At 41.3% G+C, this 19,141-nt stretch overlaps 1 protein-coding gene across 1 annotated transcript in view; it reads left to right on the forward strand.

Annotated features, from left to right (window-relative positions):
- Positions 1-19,141, forward strand: part of LOC102949408 (probable cation-transporting ATPase 13A5) — a 114,773-nt gene that overhangs the window by 46,617 nt on the left and 49,015 nt on the right. Inside the window, exons 8-12 of the mRNA XM_042977113.1 lie at positions 3,257-3,329; positions 4,126-4,254; positions 11,410-11,580; positions 13,754-13,911; positions 16,641-16,829. Coding sequence (XP_042833047.1) covers positions 3,257-3,329; positions 4,126-4,254; positions 11,410-11,580; positions 13,754-13,911; positions 16,641-16,829 — 720 coding nt within the window. The remainder of the gene's footprint in view (positions 1-3,256; positions 3,330-4,125; positions 4,255-11,409; positions 11,581-13,753; positions 13,912-16,640; positions 16,830-19,141) is intronic.

The raw sequence follows: 19,141 nt of genomic DNA on the forward strand, positions 1-19,141 counted from the left end.
ATATTTGGGAAAGGGGCTGCTAGAAATGGAAGGAGCATCTACTGTCATTTACAAATCATGCTAAAGATATAACAGCTTTTGAAAATTGCAAGAGGGGAGGTGTTTGCAGGAGTGGAATAAACTATCTTTCTGCATCTACTGTGGCCCCAAATCATGCAGCAAAGAGAGAGGCACCTTGCCTACGCCAAGAAACACCCTCGGCAGCCCCTCTCTAACAAGTTTGGTGTAGGTATGAGTGTAAATTGAGCTGGCACTCAACTGTATTTACACTGAGCCGTGTTGCATACTCTATTGCTGGCTCCACAGGCGGCCACTAGAGATAGCACTGAGAGTATCTGACCCATGGTGCTTTGCCTTTAGCCATGACTGAGCTGGGCTCAAAAGACACCTGAGTTAGTGCCCTCATTACTCATCTCTGGAGGAAATCCAGCCACAGCAAACACAAGGACACACAGCAACAGATGCCGGAATAATAACAATATGCAAATTAGCCTTGGAAACTGATCCTGGTCCCACTAAACCGGGACTGGAGAAACCAGAGGGGGCCTAATGAAAATCAGGCAACGAGCTTCCAAATCACGGCAAGCATCATAGCACCTGCTTTCTCCTAGCTGGTTGGTTGTCATAGAAACCTGTGTTTGTAGAGTTTCTGGGTACATTAGCTCAGAGAGGAAGCTTATATTATCCTTCTCCAGTGTTGTCGGGAGACGTGGAACAATTCAGTTCTATTAAGTAAATGTTTGCTGAGGGCCTACTATGTGACAGACTCCAGGGGTACATAGATGAGTGTTTGGCTCTTTGAACCACCTGCCTCACACAGGAGACCTGACAAGAAAACGCCTGTAATGGAATTGGTCATACACTAATACAGGCGGAAACACAGGGAGCAGAACAATGAATTCTTTCTGAGATGTTAGAGACTTATGGAGTGGCGGTGACGTTTGAGCCAGACTTTATGTGAAGGATTAGGAGTTTGCTGGTAGAAAACCTGGGTGAGCATTCCAGGTAATAGCTTGAACGAAGGCATGGAAGCATGGCAGGTTTCGCAGAATGCTAAGCCTGATGAATAAATCCAGCTTGATGCCATAATGATTTTTGAGAGGGCATTTTGAACTTATACTTCACCACTTCCAAATGTGTTGATTATCATCCTCTTAAGCTAGGGTGAAATTCTCATGGCAGTGGCTAGAAGAGTTTGCTAAGCAAGAAAGTAACTTAAAGAAATTTATAACAAAGGAAGGTTATTTATCTTCTTAAAGGAAAAAAGCTATTTTCAAACACTTTAGGGGAACATATTCATCAACAGAAAAGGCTTTAGAGTCAGATAAACCCAGGTTTTACTGTCAATCTTAATACTTAGTAAGTAAATGATTGAAGACAAGTTACTTTAACATTTCCAAGACCCTGGTTTGTTTTTGTTTTTTGTTTTTTGTTTCTTTTTGGTCATTTTATTTTGTTATATGTACATTGGAGACAATAACATCATCATAGGATTATTTTGAGGAGAAAAAAAAAATCAAGCAATACATTTCAAGTGCTTACAACAGTGCCTGGCACGTAGGAGTTGCTTACTGTTTTAAACTGCCTAATAATAATAATAATACTGTGAGCCATTTATAAACCCCAGGTTATTTCTTCTATGAAGTCTTAGGGGCTTTGACTAAATCTCTGATATGCAAAACATATCCGTATCAGACATGTTGAGTTTTGAAGGAGCTTGAAAATGATTCAATTCAATGTCATTTGTTTACAGAAAGAACAAGTAACATAAAGTGAAATTTCTTATATACAGGTACATGGCTGGTTAGTGGGTAAACTTGACCCACGACTCAGGAGTCCTGAATGAATCCAGTGTTCTTGTCCCAGAACCACGGCTGACTTTCTCGCTATTACCCATCAGTAAAATGGATGCCCCAATAGGGAAGCCTCAGAAAGTCAAGTTAGGGCAATGACTATGTACCTAACAAACAGCAGTAGCATTTCTTCCATTCAGTTGTTCCAAATGATTGAAGTGTTGCCTTTCCTAAAAAAAATGGAGTAAATAAGAAATTGTTCTGTATAAATAGAAACACCAAATTTATTAATTTCTCTCAAGAGGAAAATTGTGTAATTGTGTGTAATGTTTATCTGGTGACATTGGCTACCTTAAAAATCATCAAGAGGGCAGATAAAAATAATTTACCCTATCATCTAAAAGGGAAAGTTTTATACTTGAATTAGGTTAAGCTATGTTTAAAGTACTGTTGACGGTATTCAGATCTCTTCTACTTAGAAGTATCCAAGTAAGTGACGTCCATACAGAAGGAGGCAGTGCCTTCCAGGGATGCCTCTGCCAATGGCGTCGCCTACAGTCAGTGTATGGAACTGTGTGGACAATTTGCCCTCACTCCTCTGCCTTTCTGTCTCCTGAGTTATCCCAGTAGATGCTGCCTTCGCTTCTCCAGGCTGCTTCCATTTCCTCCACTTAGCCCAGGGTGGTATCTCAGTGAATTCCACCCTAAGCAAATCTTCCAAGGGGATGCATTAGACAAAACAATGCTGTTTTTGCAACAGCAACTTTCTTATTAATCATTAACCCTTGCTGAGCTCTTACCATCGTAATGAGTAATATCCAAAGGGATAACTAAGAGAAGCATTACTTAAATTTTGAAAACCCTCTAGAAGAGGTACTGTTAATATCTCCACTTTCAGATGAGGAAAAGGGAGTTAACTAAGCTGAATAATGCCTAAGGGGAAGCACTAGGGTTCTGGAGCATCATGGCTTCAGTCTCCAGACTGACCCAATAGGAAAATCCACCAGTTTGTAAAGGAGGGGATAAAATTCCACATAAAATCAAAACATAACTCAAATATTCCCAGGCTTTTACAATGGAAAGATCAAATTCATTTTTGTTGTTTTATAGACAGGGAAACAGGTACCGAGAGGGAACCTAATCTGTTCATGGTCTTGTTCTTCCCTTGTGTCATCGTGCGCCCTTAAGAAGTACAACCTCGGGGACTTAGCGTTGGTCCTTGGGGACAGTGGTTGTGCATTATGTTTCCTGGAATTGAAATAGCACTAAACTAATTACCATATTTGTTGCTATAAGTCGGGGGTTGGCTGCGGTAGGAATTGGGGCAGGGAAGCAGAAACGCTAGAGTGTGAGCCTTTGCCCAAGGAAGTTTTGCTGTGTGACAGGCTTGGTATTTACAGTATTGAGATCATGTGGTTTTCCGGTTATGGACTGATACTTAAACGTTGACTTTGAATTGGTAGCAATCAGTGAAGCTGCACAACCTTGTGGAGGATCACAACAAAGTCCAGGTTACAGTCATGGTAAAGGACAAAGGTACGTGATATGTTCTGCCATCTTCAGCATCCTGATATTTCAGAGTGGAATCAGTCCCATTTGTTATCGATTATTAGTTGAGGAGAAAACCTCTTCTGATGAAACCCAGGACGGAGGCTAAAGTAAGGTAAATAAGACTTTTAAGATGACAAACTTAAGGAGGAAAGGTCAGGCAAACGCTGACCTGCTTTTCCAGGACCCAGACGGTGAGCACCTCACTGAATTTTGTACCCTGAGTACCTTGCATGCCTCCTCCTGATTGAACCATTTTGACCCAGTGTCTGAGTCACTTCCAAGTCCCTCTGCCTTCCCATATTTCACTCACTGGAATGTTACTGGGTAAGCTTTCTTGAGGCGTTTTGATTTCCCCAACTAATGATCCCAAACAGACCTTGAATTCTAACACTTCAATCTGTTATCCAGAATCCAGACCCGAAGAATGCTTGTAAATGGTATTTGCTCTGACTTACCCTGGGTTGGGGTGGCCATGGCTCTCTGTAAGGAGCAGGGAGCTGCAGCCCAGAGTAGCAGAAACTGGCTGGGTGGTTCATCCCAACACGTGCCCTCCTCCCAGTGCTCATCCCAGTGCTCATCCCAAGTGCCCTCCTCAATGCCCATCACCCACTTTCCCCTCCCCTGCAACCCCCATCAACCCTCAGTTTGTTCTCAGTATTTAAGAGTCTCTTGTGGTTTGCCTCCCTCCCTCTCTGTAACTTTTTTTTATTTTTTTCCCCTTCCCCCATTCTTAAGTAAAAACAGGAAAAGGTCAGCCAGTCACGGGAACTTTGTTGTGTAGGTTTGCAGAAGCTGGAATCCCATCTCTTGGTTCCTGGGGATACTCTTATTCTTCCAGGAAAAACTTCATTGCCATGTGATGCTATCCTGATTGATGGAAGCTGTGTGGTGACTGAAGGCATGCTCACAGGTAGGCCATTGCCATGGAGCTGCTTCTTTCCTGTCCAACATCTCGGCCAAGAGCAAAGCAGATCAACATATCCTTACCTGCCTGATATTAAGATATTGAAAGATAGGTGAGGTAGACACGGCTAGGCTATTCATGCAGGTGAAGACTCCATAAATGCAAACGGGATAAAATGTATCCCGTTTATATAATGTATACCCGTAATATAAGAATCAAATGATAATAAATACAAAATTAGAAGAAAAGTCTAATATATGTGATTGGTTAATTTCCTGATGCGTGGGGTGAATAAGATCATTTGGTTCAGAGGACGGTGAGAGAATAGACTACTTGATGCACGATGTCTTCATAAACATGAGCATGGTTTACACACCTATCCAAACAGAACACAACCGGAAACCAACAACTCTTATAATTGGCAGGATGCAGAGATTTTATACAGCCCTGCTCTCTGTAGACGGAAAATGGAGCCCCAGTTTTTGCTGGAAGAGTATTGAGTTGAACCTTCAGGAAAGTCAGTGTAACATTCTGTTCTTTAGAATTGTGTTTCCAGTTGATCCGACCAAGCAGAAAGCCAGTTTTCTTGTAACAACGGTTTGAACTGTCGTCCTTGCTCTCATTTGCGCTTTGTAAAGTTCACTTGAATTTGTGTAATTAGGAAGGCACTATTTAGAAAATATTCTTTAGGCAAAAACCAAAACACATGGGACATCATGATGAGAGAAGAAACTATACAACAACACAAAAATAGAAAGAATGTGTCTTTCGTGCTTACAAATTGTTGTATTTTTCTGTTCCCAAGTTGCTAAAGACAGGAAAACACACACACACACCTTTTTAATATCACCTAAATGTAAAGAGAATCATCGATTCCTAAATTGTTCAACACAAGCAGATTTCACATTAAAAATGGGTCTGCTTAATTTAAAATTGAGACAAGGAAATGTAGTAAACATAACTATGCTCGGTATAATTACAAAATGCCCCTTTAGTGTGTTGAAATCTAACTGCCTTATAATGATAGTGATGAGGATTTGCATACTGATGATATCTTTCATCCGGAATGTTGCCATAGCACCCAACGTGCAAACCTCATGCCCAAGAAAAACTGGCCTCCTAAACCAAAGACAGCAACTGTCTCACATTTCCCAGCAGCCTGCCAGTGAAGAATGGCTTCTCTCATTGGTGACAGAGCATGGCTGTGAGAAAAAAGGGAAGGAGAGATCGCAGTGTTTACTCCGCTGGGTCTACTGACTGGGGTGCTTGGTTCTTGCCTTACTTCTGAGGAAAACTCAGAGAAAGAAATGGTAGAGTTGGCAAACAAAGCTGCCTTTCAATGTGCAAAACTGACCTAAAATGATCTTAAGCAGTGAGTGGCTTTTCTTAGGTCTACTTCTAGAAAAAGAAGGTCACCAGCATTAATATCTGTGTAAACTATGTACTGGTAAAAATCCGTTTTAGAGACAGACACATAAAATAGAAATATATTTCTTTCTCATTGTTTTCTTTGGAAAGATCTAAGACCATCATACTCTAAATACTTTATTACATAGTCTACATAGATCTGCCCACTCACGTATACATTTGTAAAAAGGATCCTGATTGAACAATAAGATTATGCTTAGATTCCTGAAACTGCATATGTCTTCCTCGAGCATTTGTCCAAGAATGTGACTCAGGTTTTTTTTTTGTTTGTTTTTTTGGGTTTTTTTTTTTGTCCCACGTGCAAACCAGTCTTTCATATATATAGAGGTCTTTATTTAGAAGAGAATTAGCAAATACTCCAAGCATCTTTAGAGCAATGAATGTTTTATAAATAATTTTTATATCTCACTTCATCATAGGATAAACAAATTAGGAATTATTATAATGCCCAATTTACAAATGAGGAAATGCAGGTGAGAAGGGACCAGACTGCCCAGCTAGCCAGTATCAGGGCTGGAGGTGGTATTTTTTGCTCCCAGACGTGAGGGGCCACCGGAGTGAGGAGGAAGCAGATTCTAAGAGGGGTAGAGCTGACATTCCTTGTGCCTCCTCATCTTTTTCTCTCCACTGGGTAGTCCTGCCCATAACACACGTCCATTGTAGGGTCTTCTTCATCCTCCTCTCCTTAGCCTCGTCCTACTGCCATAAGCTCAACTATGCAAGGAACGTAATCGTATAACTACACTTACTTTTTAATTTTTGCTCCAAATCTTGCCATCCTTGAAAGTAAGCAGTGTTGCAAAATATCTGGTCCAAGTCAGACAGTTGTCCCCACCAGTTGGCAGGTCTCCTGACTCAAGTCTGGCTACTTGAAGTTGTGCAAGGCACTGGGGAGGTGGGTCTGTCTAGGGCAGCCCTCCTTTCGGTTGCTTCCACTCTGCTCTGGGCTTGAGAAATGTCCCAAGCCTATCTCCCTGTAAAAGGAGGCCTACTGATGCCTCTTTCTCTGTTTTCACAAACTTCTAGGGTCTTTCCTTACCTTACTTTTGTGCCGGCCCCTTCTCTCAAGTACACACAACATCTAAGCTTCCTTTGGATTTTCTTCCAACTCCCAATCTAGGGATTTTTATGTAGCTAGAAAAGTAGTGGAGGGAAGGCAGGTGAACGGGAAAGCTTTGTTCTTATTCTCATGTAGTCTCTAAAATTCATGGTCAAACTTACGAATGATGTGTAAAACCCAGAAGCCAGCTATCAACTTCTCTATCCTTTCTGCCTCTGGAGGCAATGGGCTCCTTCAAGATCTAGCTCCTCATAAAGTGGTCAAGAGGCAAAAGGGGGAAATTATGTGGGGGAAATTATGTTAATGCCTGGAAACTTTCTTTTGGCACAAAAGCTAATTTTTCTTATTTCTTATATGTATTAGGCACTATGCTAATATTTTACGTGTATTATTTCATTCAACCTATGAATCTATAAGGTGGGAGAATCTGAGGGCCAGAAAGGATAAGTAATTGGCCTGAAGTCACACAGCTTAAAAGTGGTAGAGTTGCTATTTGGATTCATTTGTTTATTCATCCATTCATTCATTCATTCCACAAATGTATATTAGCTCCTATTCCAGAATGCTCTACTATGTGCTAGGGATACAACAGTGAACAAGGCAGATAATAATCTGTCTTCATAGAGGTGATGTTCTAGTGGGGACAAAGAAAACGTGAAAATAGGTAAATGACATAAATTTCCAATGCTTATAAATTCTATGAAGAAGCGAAAACACTCAAACCCAGGCCTTTTGACCTGGGAGCCTATGCTTGAAACTACTGCTCCCTCATTCTCTTAGAGGTGATTATGGCAGAGAGTGGCAGGATTCATTCACTCTGCCACAATCCCCTCCTTCTCCCTCTACTCACAGAATCAGCGATGTATTTGAAACGTGTGTGTGTGGTGGGGGGGAAGTATGCAGAGATCCCAGTTGGGTACACAGAAATTTTCCTAAGTGGTGATTTCCCATTTACATCCTGTCCGACGAGCTTATAATGAGTTAATAAGTCTTTTCCCTCTTCCTTTTTCCTTTCCTCCAGTCTCTCACTTCTCCTTTTCTTTCAGTTATTCATTTGCCCATCCACTTATTCAGTAAAGGTTCAGAAATGCCTCCTCTGCGCCAGGCACTATGTTGTGTGCTGGAGTCACCAAGACAAATGAGAGATGGCCACTGCCCTTACACAGCTCACAGTCTAATGGCCCCAGAAGTAGAAACAAAGAAGGGCATGGCATTTCAAACACTGCTTCCATGCAGAGGCACTGGCTCACTGGGGACAAGGGAGAGTATCCCACTTCACAGCACCAGGACTTCCGGGTCCTAGAAGCCAGGTGAAGTGGATGATGAATGTTTTTCCTTGTGAAACACTCTCCGGGCTACTTAGAACTCCATAGATTTGTAGGCAAATTGTCCTTTCTTGAGATTCCAAGAAAGGCCAAGCATGAGGCTCCTTATTAATATGTGAGTAGTGTAAAAGAGACTTGAAAGTCATTTCTGTGTAAAATCATATCTGATTTGAATGTTATCTTTGGAACATTATCTCCAAATGGCTTCCATCCCTGGTTGATTGAATGTCTGCCTGCCACGAATGTCATTGGTTGTGTGTGCAGAAACTATCCACTAATATTAGTCTATGAATATATAATGGATTAATATTCAGTGATTCATAGGCATAAAAACATTAGAAATCATCTCTAAGTATCTGCTTTCACAAAGGTAGATTTCAAAACAATGTGTTATGATGATTTGGAGATTTGTCAAAATGTCCTATCCCTTTTCCAAAGCCACTTAGACCACAAGTGGTAAATCCAAACAAAGGATAAATATCAAACAAAGGCTAAATATCATAATTTTTAAAGACAGTGAGTTAGGGACAATGCCTGGCTAAAGGAATTTCCTGAGATTTTTCAAGATCACTAATAAAAATTGTATGGCTTCTTGCACCTTAGGATATAAAAAATGCACCATGTAAAAAACTGTTGAAAAACCAATCATAGGAAAACCTGGGCAGCTGTTTTTATTCAGTTCATCCAGGCATTCAGCAAAAATAAGTCTTTTCAACCTATCACATGCCAGCAAGGAAAATGAGGAATATAAAAAGTTATATATGTCAAAGTCCTTGCCACCAGTTATTACTTAGGAGAGATAGAACCTAGATTTTGTAACTATAATCAATAGAATACTATTTCCAAATTAGAAATATGACATGTTATTTTGCTAATTGAACATTTAGCAAAAGACTGATGGAATTTTAAATTCATTCTAATGCTTTTTAAATCTGGGAGTGAGGAAGTTATTAGCACTTTTATTTTTATCTCTGAAATGTATCCTTTTGAACTCTGAGCTAATTTTCTTTGTATCTTAAATACCCTGTCTTCCCACCATCAGGGGAAGTAGAGGAATGGTATCATCTAAGAATACATATATATATATGTATAACAGGATATGCAAGTGGCTTAGATTAGCTGGAGTGTGTAGGAAAAAGAGCCAGTGATGCTCAGATTGTGGTGGCTTTGAAAATCTACCAAAAGAGTTTGCACTTGAGACCCCTCCAAAACTTACCCTATGTATCTCTTCATCCGGCTATTTACCTATATTCTTTACCAGATCTTTTAACAAACTGGTAAATGTAAGTATTTCCCTGAGTTCTATAAGCTGCTCTAGCAAATTAATTGAACCCAAGAAGGGGATTATGGGAACCTCGGATTTATTAGTCAGAAGCACAGTTGACAATGTGGGTTTGCAATTAGCATCTGAGGTGGCATGGGAGCAGTCCTGTGGGACTGAGTCCTTAACCTGTGGGATCTGATGCTATATCTAGAATTGAATTGAATTGAATTGAGTTGAATTGAATTGAATTGTAGGACAACCAGCTAGTGTCACGGAACTGCTCGTTGTGGGAAAATCCCCATCCATATGGCATCAAGAGTGTGTGAGTGCAGTAGTAGCCTCATAGCAAAGGAGACACATAGGAGGAAGGACTGGAGGTCTTTTCCAACTCAAGAGGTCAAGGCATATTGTGGGTGAGATACTTTCTCATAAAAAAGAAATATTAGTTCTACCATAGACTCAAATTATTATTATTAAAATGGTTTTCATGTCAAGGAGCCAATTATAGGTAATCCATTGGTAAGGCAGCCACCACTAGATAGTGATTGCTAGTGAAGCCCTTGGGACCCAAACGCAAGAGTCCAAGAGTTACTTGGTGAGACATACTCATGGAGAAAAGCAGTTAGGAATTGGGGAATCAGACCATGAGAGGGCAGAGCACGGGAAGAGGAGGAATCAAAGGTGATTCCGAGACTGTAAACCTGTCACTCAGCAAAAGGATGATACCACAAAGAAAAAGGAGGATGTTTAGTGGTAAAAATATTAGTACGGAGGTGCCTGGATGGCTCAGTCAGTTAAGCATCTGACTATTGATTGTGGCTCAGGTCATGATCTCCCGGTTTGTGAGTTCAAGGCCCGCATTGGGCTTTCAGCACAGAGCCTGTTTGGGATTCTCTCTCTCCTTCTCTCTCTGACCCCCCCCCCCACTCTGTCTCTCAAAAATAAATAAAATAAAAATTAAACAAAATATTAGTATGGATTTTAGGTATGTGGACTTAGGGATGCTAGTGGGATATCCAGGTTGGGATGAACAGCCCACCATTGGGAAACATAGAACAAAAGCACAGGAGAGAGGAAATGAAGATTAGACATTATCGATCTAGCTATTTAATTAATTGTTAATTAACACTTTAATTGTTAATTAATTATGTATTAATGAGAATGGAGCTGAGATCATCCAGAAAGAAAAAAGAGAGGCCCTGTCTTGTTATATTGGTTTTTATCTTTCACTGCAAGCTCCACAAAGATCATGAAGAACATTTAAGAGGTTTTATGAAGGCATAATTTCTCATTCATCTCTGTACTTCTAGGACTGCTTACCTCTACCCTTACACTCAATGTCCCAAACATTCTCAACCATTTTTAGTGCCAAGGGCACAGCATGATCTTTCACTTCTTCCAAGAACAATTTCCTTTCCACCTTGATCTAGTTGGCCTCATTTCCTTTTGAGTTGTCATTTATTAGTTGTTCTGGAAATGTTTCTTGGTCCTCTGGGTTAGATCTTCAGATCACCCAGTAATACTACCAAAATCCTTACTTTATTGTACTTTAATCATTTATTTACTGCTATTTACTGGCTTGACTCCCTGGGCTTTCTGAGGGAGGGATTTCTGTCTTGTTCATTATTTTAAGCACCTAGAACAGTGCCTGGCACAAAATAAGCACTTAAAAATATTTGTCAAGTGAATGGATGAATGGGTTGATAAATAAATGAGAGGCAAATAACAATAGCTATATACTTGCTTTATAGCTCCTTAATTACCTAGCATAAATTTGGGCTTAAAGAACACTTGAGGGGACAATTAGGTGACAACTATCTTTGTTAAAATGGCCTGATTTTTAAATTACGACAGCAAACCATGCAGACCAGGTATGGAAAATATAGGTGGACCTTAAATAAATATGTAAAATATAACCAAGTACACCACTGCTTGCATCGCCAGCATCCTTGAGAAATCATCTGACCCAGGAAATGGGCATTAAGACCTGAATAGCTATGGTTTGTATACTGTCTCAAAACTGTCAAGCACCAGCTCTGAATACCTGAGTTCACACAGAATCAACAAAACACAATCTTCTTTAGGAGAAAGCATACCTGTCACAAAGACGCCACTGCCCCATACGGAGAACACCGTGGCCTGGAAATCCCACAGCTTGGAGGACTATCGGAAACATGTCCTTTTCTGCGGGACAGAAGTTATCCAGGTCAAGCCGTCTGGGCAGGGGCCAGTGAGAGCAGTTGTTTTGCAAACAGGTTAGTAGATTCCACTTTTGTAAATGGAGTCCCTGCTTAGAGGTGGGGGAGTTGGATTGGGGAAATTTGGTTTAGGATTATGGAGTTTGCCACCTTCTGGTAATAACAGTCATACTTGTTTCTAGTCAGATCCTTATTTATTCTAAGTTGCCACCATTTCCAACCTCACTGGTTCATTGTTAAAACCCTTGTCTAAGATGAAATACATTGATGATACAGAGATGAAATACATTGCCTCAAAGACAAGACTGTGTTCTTGTTTGTTTGTTTTTTATGTCCCCAGGCTTCTTTCCTTTTCCCTCTATACCAACTCTAAGTGATTCCCAAGAAAAAAGTTCCAACCATTATCACCTGAGGACTTTCTCCTTTCAAACTGCTGCTTGCTGGGCTGTTATTTCCAGGTCCCTGCTGGATGCCTCCCTCTGGGTTCCCTACAGACACTTCAAAGTCAAGGCATCGAAAGGACTTATCCTCCTCTTTCTGTCGACAGCATCACCATCTAGCCGGTCTGTCCACATCACCTTTAGCTTCCCACTTTCTCCCGTACCAAGTAGGGCACCACATCCTGTCAATTCTACAAATACCTCCTGAGTCTTGTCTCCCTTTCCTTCATCCCCACAGTTGGTGTTTTGTCCAGGCCTTTCATCATCTCTTGTCTAACCATTGCAACAGAAATATTCTCTTGACTGTTCCCTTTCAGCTTTTGCCTCAAATACTTTGCCTTGTCTTTTGTTCCACCTCCCCTTGGATCTGCCACCAAGTCATATTTCTAAAGCAGATTTTGAAGCAGTTTACACACACCATGCTCAAAAAGTTTTCAAGACTACTAATCTTACTCCCGGTCTTTCACAGGACATCACACAGCCAACACTACCCCTGACCTGTGTTTCTGCCAGCCACATATGCACAGATCCAAAACCCACCTTGAACTTTGTTGTCTCTATGTGTTAGCCTATGATTCAATTGTTCTACCTGATTTTTTTAAATTAAAAATATCAAGTTTTGCTTCAAAGGGGTCAGTGGGCATGAGCTAATGAATGGAAATCATGGGAACCACCTTATCTGAGCTTGTAAAATGCTGAGGCAACAAGTTAGAGAAAACTCTGCTCTTTTTCTCCAAAGCCTACAAAGCCATGTTTGAGGAGACTATATGTTTACCAAGCAGTGGGATTAAGGCGTGTTTCATACAACAGTGGTTCATATCTAGTAGCCCCCCTTTTGTTGCCAATAACTTAGATTTTAATGAAGATCTACTAAGTGCCATGCCCTGAGGGCTAAAGAAAAAAATTAGGAGACATTCCTTACCCTTAAAGAGGATTGTGGTCTGGTGCAGGAAACAGTGTGGAGTTAGAGCTAACTAAACACAGAGCAATGATAGATGTCACATGATTAAGTGTTACAGGGACCCCAAAGAGGGGGAGAAATTATTTTTGATAGGAAGTGTGGGAGTAGAACTCTGAAAATATTTATTTGATGAGGCGGCATTTTGAGCCAAGCCTGATAGGATGGGAAAGATTTAGCCAGTCCTAGCAGAAAGCTAAAAAAACATGCTAATCTATTTCTGCAAAACACAAAAGAAGGACTGCCTTGGGGTTTTCTGAGAGCAGCGAGCAGTAAAGAGATAAGTCTAGCAACACAGGAGTATACTGAGGGTTGACAGGATCTGGAATGCCGTGCCTAGAAATTTTAACTTTATTGCAAAAAATCAGGGGTTCTGGAAGGTGTTTGGGCATAAGAATGACATGATCAGAGGTATATGTGTTTAAGAAATTACTTGTTTTGTGCTTTCCTTTTGTCTTCATTTTCTATTATTTTCAACACATACTTGAGCTTTAATGTCTTCTCTTAGCAGCTCGTCTTCTCTGGTGACTGTGTCTGTCAGTCCTCAGTCTTCTTTTCCTCAATCTTATGCATGAGTGAGGAGCTTCACTGTGTGAGCCATTGTAGCACTGACTTCCAGAGCAAGAGAAATTGAACAAGGTTAAGTGAATACCACTTATTGTTCCTAGTGACTTGTAGGGATAATAAATGTAAATATACTGTTTGCAGTGATGTCTTCATCTCATATTCAGATGACACTATTAACCAATCCTTAATTCAATGCAAATCATTTTGGGTGTCGTGGTAAACTGTATTAAAGGAACTTACTCCACCTGTGATTACCTTCATGCAGGTTACAATACTGCCAAAGGGGACTTGGTGAGATCCATCCTCTATCCCCGACCTCTGAACTTCAAGCTATACAATGATGCCTTCAAGTTTATAGTGTTCCTGGCCTTCCTTGGCATTGTGGGTTTCTTCTATGCCCTTGGTGTATATATGTACCATGGAGTAAGTACTGGGGGTAAGGCTTTTTAATGACATAGCTTTTTCAAGGATCCTCACCTAACTCAAAAGGGTTGGATAAGGTTCTCTCTTAGCCCCATCATTCTGTGGATCAGTTCTGTCCAATAGAACTTTCTTAGATGATGGAACTATTCTATACTTACATGGTCCAGTTTGGTAGCCCTTAACCACATGTGCTTATTGAACACTTGAACCGTGGCTAGTGTGACCAAGGAAATGAATTTTCAGTTTTACTTCATTTTAATTATTTTTAATTAATTTAAGTAATTTAGTGATTTGATTATTTAGTTAATTTAAATTCAAGTCGCCATATGTAGCTAGTGAAAATTGTATTGGATGGCACAGCTATGAAAAGTTGCAAAGTTCATGACTTCTTTCACCACTTGGATGCGAATGAGAGGTTACTTCATGTGTGGCATTGGTAATACCGAAGCCCAAACATCCTCAGAGGAAATAGGTGTTTCTCAAGTCTGATAGAATGGAGAGGATTTAGTCAATCAGATCAGGGAGGAGAAAGGGCATGCTAGTTGGAGTGAGAAAAGGACAAAGGAAGAAATGCAGATGGGTCTTCTGGAACCAGCAAGCAACTGAGAGATTAAGTCTAGCAAGGTAAAATGGGTCACATTGAAGGGGATCTTGAATGCCGTGCTTAGAAATTTGGATTATTTGAGAATGCTGAGATATTTGAGTGTGTACATTGTCTAAGGCATACCCAACATACCATGTACCCAGTGAGTTTTTCCATGTTTTGTTAGGTTCTAAAATAGAACTGACTGTCCACTTTTACAGAACTATATGCTGCACGGATTCCCACTTCCTTTTAAACTTCATAGTGGTCTGGTTTTGGTTTGTTTGAACATTTCTCTTAATAGTTGTGATGGCTGAAGGAAGGGTTCTCACAAATGACCTCTGAGGTCCTTTCTGGTCCTGAGAGTGTGATTCTTTTGTGAACTGTGTAATCTCTTCTTTAAGACATACTGGGATGTTAGCAATGTGGGCTCATTGGGAAGAAGAAGAAAAAATGTAAATAAAAGGGTCCAAACATAGGTATGAAACTGGGTATGGGTGACTTAATTACAATGCCCAAATTTAGTGCATTCTATGTGTGTGTTGTCGGGGAGAGGGGTAAATATTGATGGACAGAGTGACGAGAATTTCCAGGCAATGTTCACTCTCGTACTTGAGCTCTGGGTAGTCATTTCAGTCTGATATAAGCCTTCAGGCAGCATTTCTAGGTCAGGCAAAGGCAAAGGAGGCCAGGACATATTGGCACCCCTAGAATGGACCCTGGAAAGAGCTGGGCAGACTGTTAAAGCAAGTGGGACTGGAACTTGAGGCACTGTGCCAGTTTCATCTGGGGAGCAGGAGCACTGAGCAGGAAAACAAGCAAAAGGCCCTCTTCTGTGGACCAGGAAGCACCCACAGTGATTCAGAATGAAGATTTCCCGGGTAGAACTCAACATCTAATACACACCAAAGCAGCGATACTAATTGTAGACCCCACCTTCTTGTGGGTCATAACCTGTGACCCTGCTGGCTTCCTTCATCTGTACTGTCTCAGGAATAGACAGAGCTGAGTCCTCAGTGTCAACACTTTGTGGCTGTGGTTGGGAAAAACAGAGAACGCTGGATTTTGTGACAATCTGAGATTGGACCAATGATGTATCTAGCAGCCTTTGATATTGAACTTGAATCTGTATTCCCAGTACTCAGAAGAGGACTTTAGTGGCTAAAATTACGGTTAATTTCATAAAAATCTATGGCAAGGCCATTAATTTCTAGAGAAGGTGAAAAATAAAACAAGCCATGCTGTGATTTGATCTAGGCCCTATTCTTATCAGCCATGTGAATTTCTGTGGACCCACCTGGGATCTTGACTCTATGAGAATTGACTGGATACTATAAGACACTGGTCACATATTTGTGCCCCCCGAGTGGGACAGCCTAGGGTTCAGATCCTCACCATTTAACTAGCAGATGGCTTGGGGAAGTTATTTTAATATTTTAAGCCTTGGTTTCTTTATCTGTTAAATGGAGAAAATAACAGTGTTTACATCCTAAGGTTGTTGTGAGGAGTAACTAAATCATTTATGTAGCCTAATCCAGCTCTCGCCCCAGAATGTGTGCAGTGAGAACAAGCTATTTTTACTATGGACTTTCCTTTAGCAGACTCTTGGTCATCATTTTTATCAGGTTACCATTCATTTAATAGTTCCTGTGTCAGAAACTGTGCTAGGCTCTATATCTAGAGATGAATAAGATGGACTTGCAAAGGACTTCAAAGATGTATAAGCCAAGCTGCTGCACCCAAGCGGTTTGGAAGCGACTGGGGGAGATTTATAACCCAACTGTCAAGCCCGTGTGTGAAATGTTACAACTCAAAAATGGTCTCAGTGCCTGGGGAGTCTAAGAGGGTGTGTTATGATGAGCAGAGGAAGGATGGTACTCTGGGTGGAGGGAATACCAAGCAAAGAGAAACAGAGTCAAAAAGGGCAGGGTGGACATAGAAAAGGGATCAGAGTTTCTTTTGTGCACAATGGGAGACAACTTGTCTGTTCCTTAAGCACACCCAAGAGATCTCTCAGCCCCACGGAGAGAGCAGCTCTCTTTAAATATTTTGAGCTTCTAGAACTCTTGGAGTGCTGCAGGAGATGGTGCTAGAAAGGGTGCCGCCCTGTGCTGCTAGGCTAACCTCCATGTCCCTCCCTCCCTAGGTTTCTCCAAGAGACACGGCAACCATGGCCCTGCTTCTCCTCACCGTGACTGTCCCTCCTGTGCTACCAGCTGCCCTGACCACAGGAATCGTGTACGCACAAAAGAGGCTGAAGAAAAAGAAAATCTTCTGTATTTCCCCACAGAGAATCAATATGTGTGGACAAATAAACCTCGTGTGCTTTGACAAAGTATGATCTAAACTTTCCTGATTGGAGGTTGATTTCAAGGCAGAGCAGAGCTGGGAAAGGCCTCCAAATGAATGCCTGGTTCACTGCTCTCATTTTACATATAGGAATACTGAGGCCAGAGAAGGTCACACAGTGGGCTAGTGGTGAGACCATGCTCTACAAGCCCACTGTACAGAGTCCTAAGGAAGTGGTTTAGCTCTATCACATCATAAATTTCTTCCCTATGAAATTTAATATTTTTTGCCCGTATTGGGTTTCAAAACAATCTCTTATTGTAATAACTTCTATGACTGACTGGCTTTTTCAGGCAAAAAAATTTGTGAGGAACATTTCTGTTTCCTGAAATACTTTGTCCTGTGTTTAATTGAAAATATTCCATTTTTCTCCTCTGCCTCTTTTAAGGAAAGGGAGGGAGGGAACAGTGCCTGTGTTAATGCACTCAGTCCCTCCTTTCTCCTTTGACCCCCAGGTTATCAGGACTCAGGACTAGAAGAATGTTGTCCTGTAACTGTTTAGGGTTCTGGAGGTAGCAGGGGAGAAGTATGTCCAAATGGGAAGGATTGCTGCTCTGGGACAGGTCTAAAACCTCTTTCTGTGACTCTCCTGTGGGGGTCCTGTGTCCCTGGAGGGACCTCAGCCTCATCCACCTGCTGTTCAGATCCTGCCCTCTGTTTGGGCAGGCCAATTTAATTGTTGTAACACAGTGGGCCTGGCCGGTCCCTCCATGTCTTCACTTTGTTTGTATTAGAATAATTAATTAAGGCTTTGACACTTTTTAATTAACCTACCTTGGCCAAGAGTCCCATTAATAAGAGGGTCCTTGCTCTGGAGAAGCTCGTGACTTAGCTGAGGAAGCAGGTACAATGGAAGTGTAAACCATGATAATGCAGTGAAATGCATGCTCAAAGAGGCATGGAAAAGCGTCGAAGTTAAGTTACCTGCCATGGATGGGAGGTCACCGCTGAGCCGTGGCTTTGGTTGTTAGACAGAATGGGCTCAGAGATGAGCAGTTCAGAAGCACAGGGATGTCATGGCCTGTGGCATGTGGGTGTGGCTACAACAGGGGCTGTGTGGTAGGGAATGTAGCTGGAGAGGAAGAGCCCAATTGCTCAGGGCCTGATGTGTCAAGCTAAGAAGTGGGGCCTTGTGAAGGAGAATGGGAGCCGTACCATTTTTTTTAAAGACGATCAAAGACATTTTTATAGGTGTGTTTTGTTTATTCCATCGAGGGTAATTGGTGAGAAGGAACAAAAGGGAGGTAGGACTGAGACAGGAAGCTATCTAGGGAAGACTGAAGAGATGGGTCATTGTCCTAAGCAAGGAGGGCAAGAATGGAGAGTATAGGACAAACTGGAGAGACACCATGAGTAGACTTGACAAGTCTTGGCTCCACACTGGAAGCAGCTCAGCCCTAAAATTAGTTCCATTCTATTCTGGCTGAGTTTCCTCTGGCAAAGAAAAACCTCAATCACCACTCCTCAAGGTAACCACTAGGGTTAACAGTAGCTTCTTTTAGTTCCACGGCCTTGGAAGTTTTCTGGTAGGGATTCCCATTATTTACCCAGCAGCCTCACTGGTGCCTGTAATATAAGAGGGGGATTTATAAAGTTAGGTTCGTTACATATTTGTCTTTTTCTAAAACTAATTTTTCCAGTTGTTCATTTTACGTCTCATACAAAGCTTTTCCCCTCCACGTCCTCATGTGCTCCTTTGCTAGACCAACTGAGGAACTGCTCCTCGGCACGCTTGGCCAAACCCCAGTGGCATGACAACATGTCATAGTGCAAAAAACACTGGGTTGGGAATCGGCAAAATGAGAAATCAAGAGAAATTCGAACTCCAATGATCTCTCGGTGCCTTTCCAGCTTGTACATTGTAAAACTCTACCAATATGGTGTTGGAATGAAGCACCCCACAATTAATCGAGGTCCCCGTCTACTTTTATTTCCACTTAGAAGACATTCACCATGTGCTTCTTATTCCCATATATTTCTAGTTTATGTTGGTCTGTTATAAGTTCTCTAAAACAGTTCTCTCTTTTCTATTCAGCTCAGCCCAAGCCTGGGCTAGTATTTATGCTAAGAAGTTGGCTTTTTCTGTCTTATTCCCTTTACAACTGTAACTATAATTTAGTTTTCTTTCTGTTCATGGCTAGTTTTATAGTATAAGAATCATTTTCACATAGAGAAATGACACAGTCCCATTTCTGTTTGCTGCCATCTAATCTCTGTTTTCATGTTCAAAATATTGATGTGTAAAAATATAATCTGATCATCAGGGAAATATTTCAGTTTGAATTAAGCTGCTAACTC

Source organism: Panthera tigris (assembly GCF_018350195.1).
Source record: "Panthera tigris isolate Pti1 chromosome C2 unlocalized genomic scaffold, P.tigris_Pti1_mat1.1 chrC2_random_Un_scaffold_86, whole genome shotgun sequence".
NCBI classification, from domain to species: Eukaryota; Metazoa; Chordata; class Mammalia; order Carnivora; family Felidae; genus Panthera; species Panthera tigris.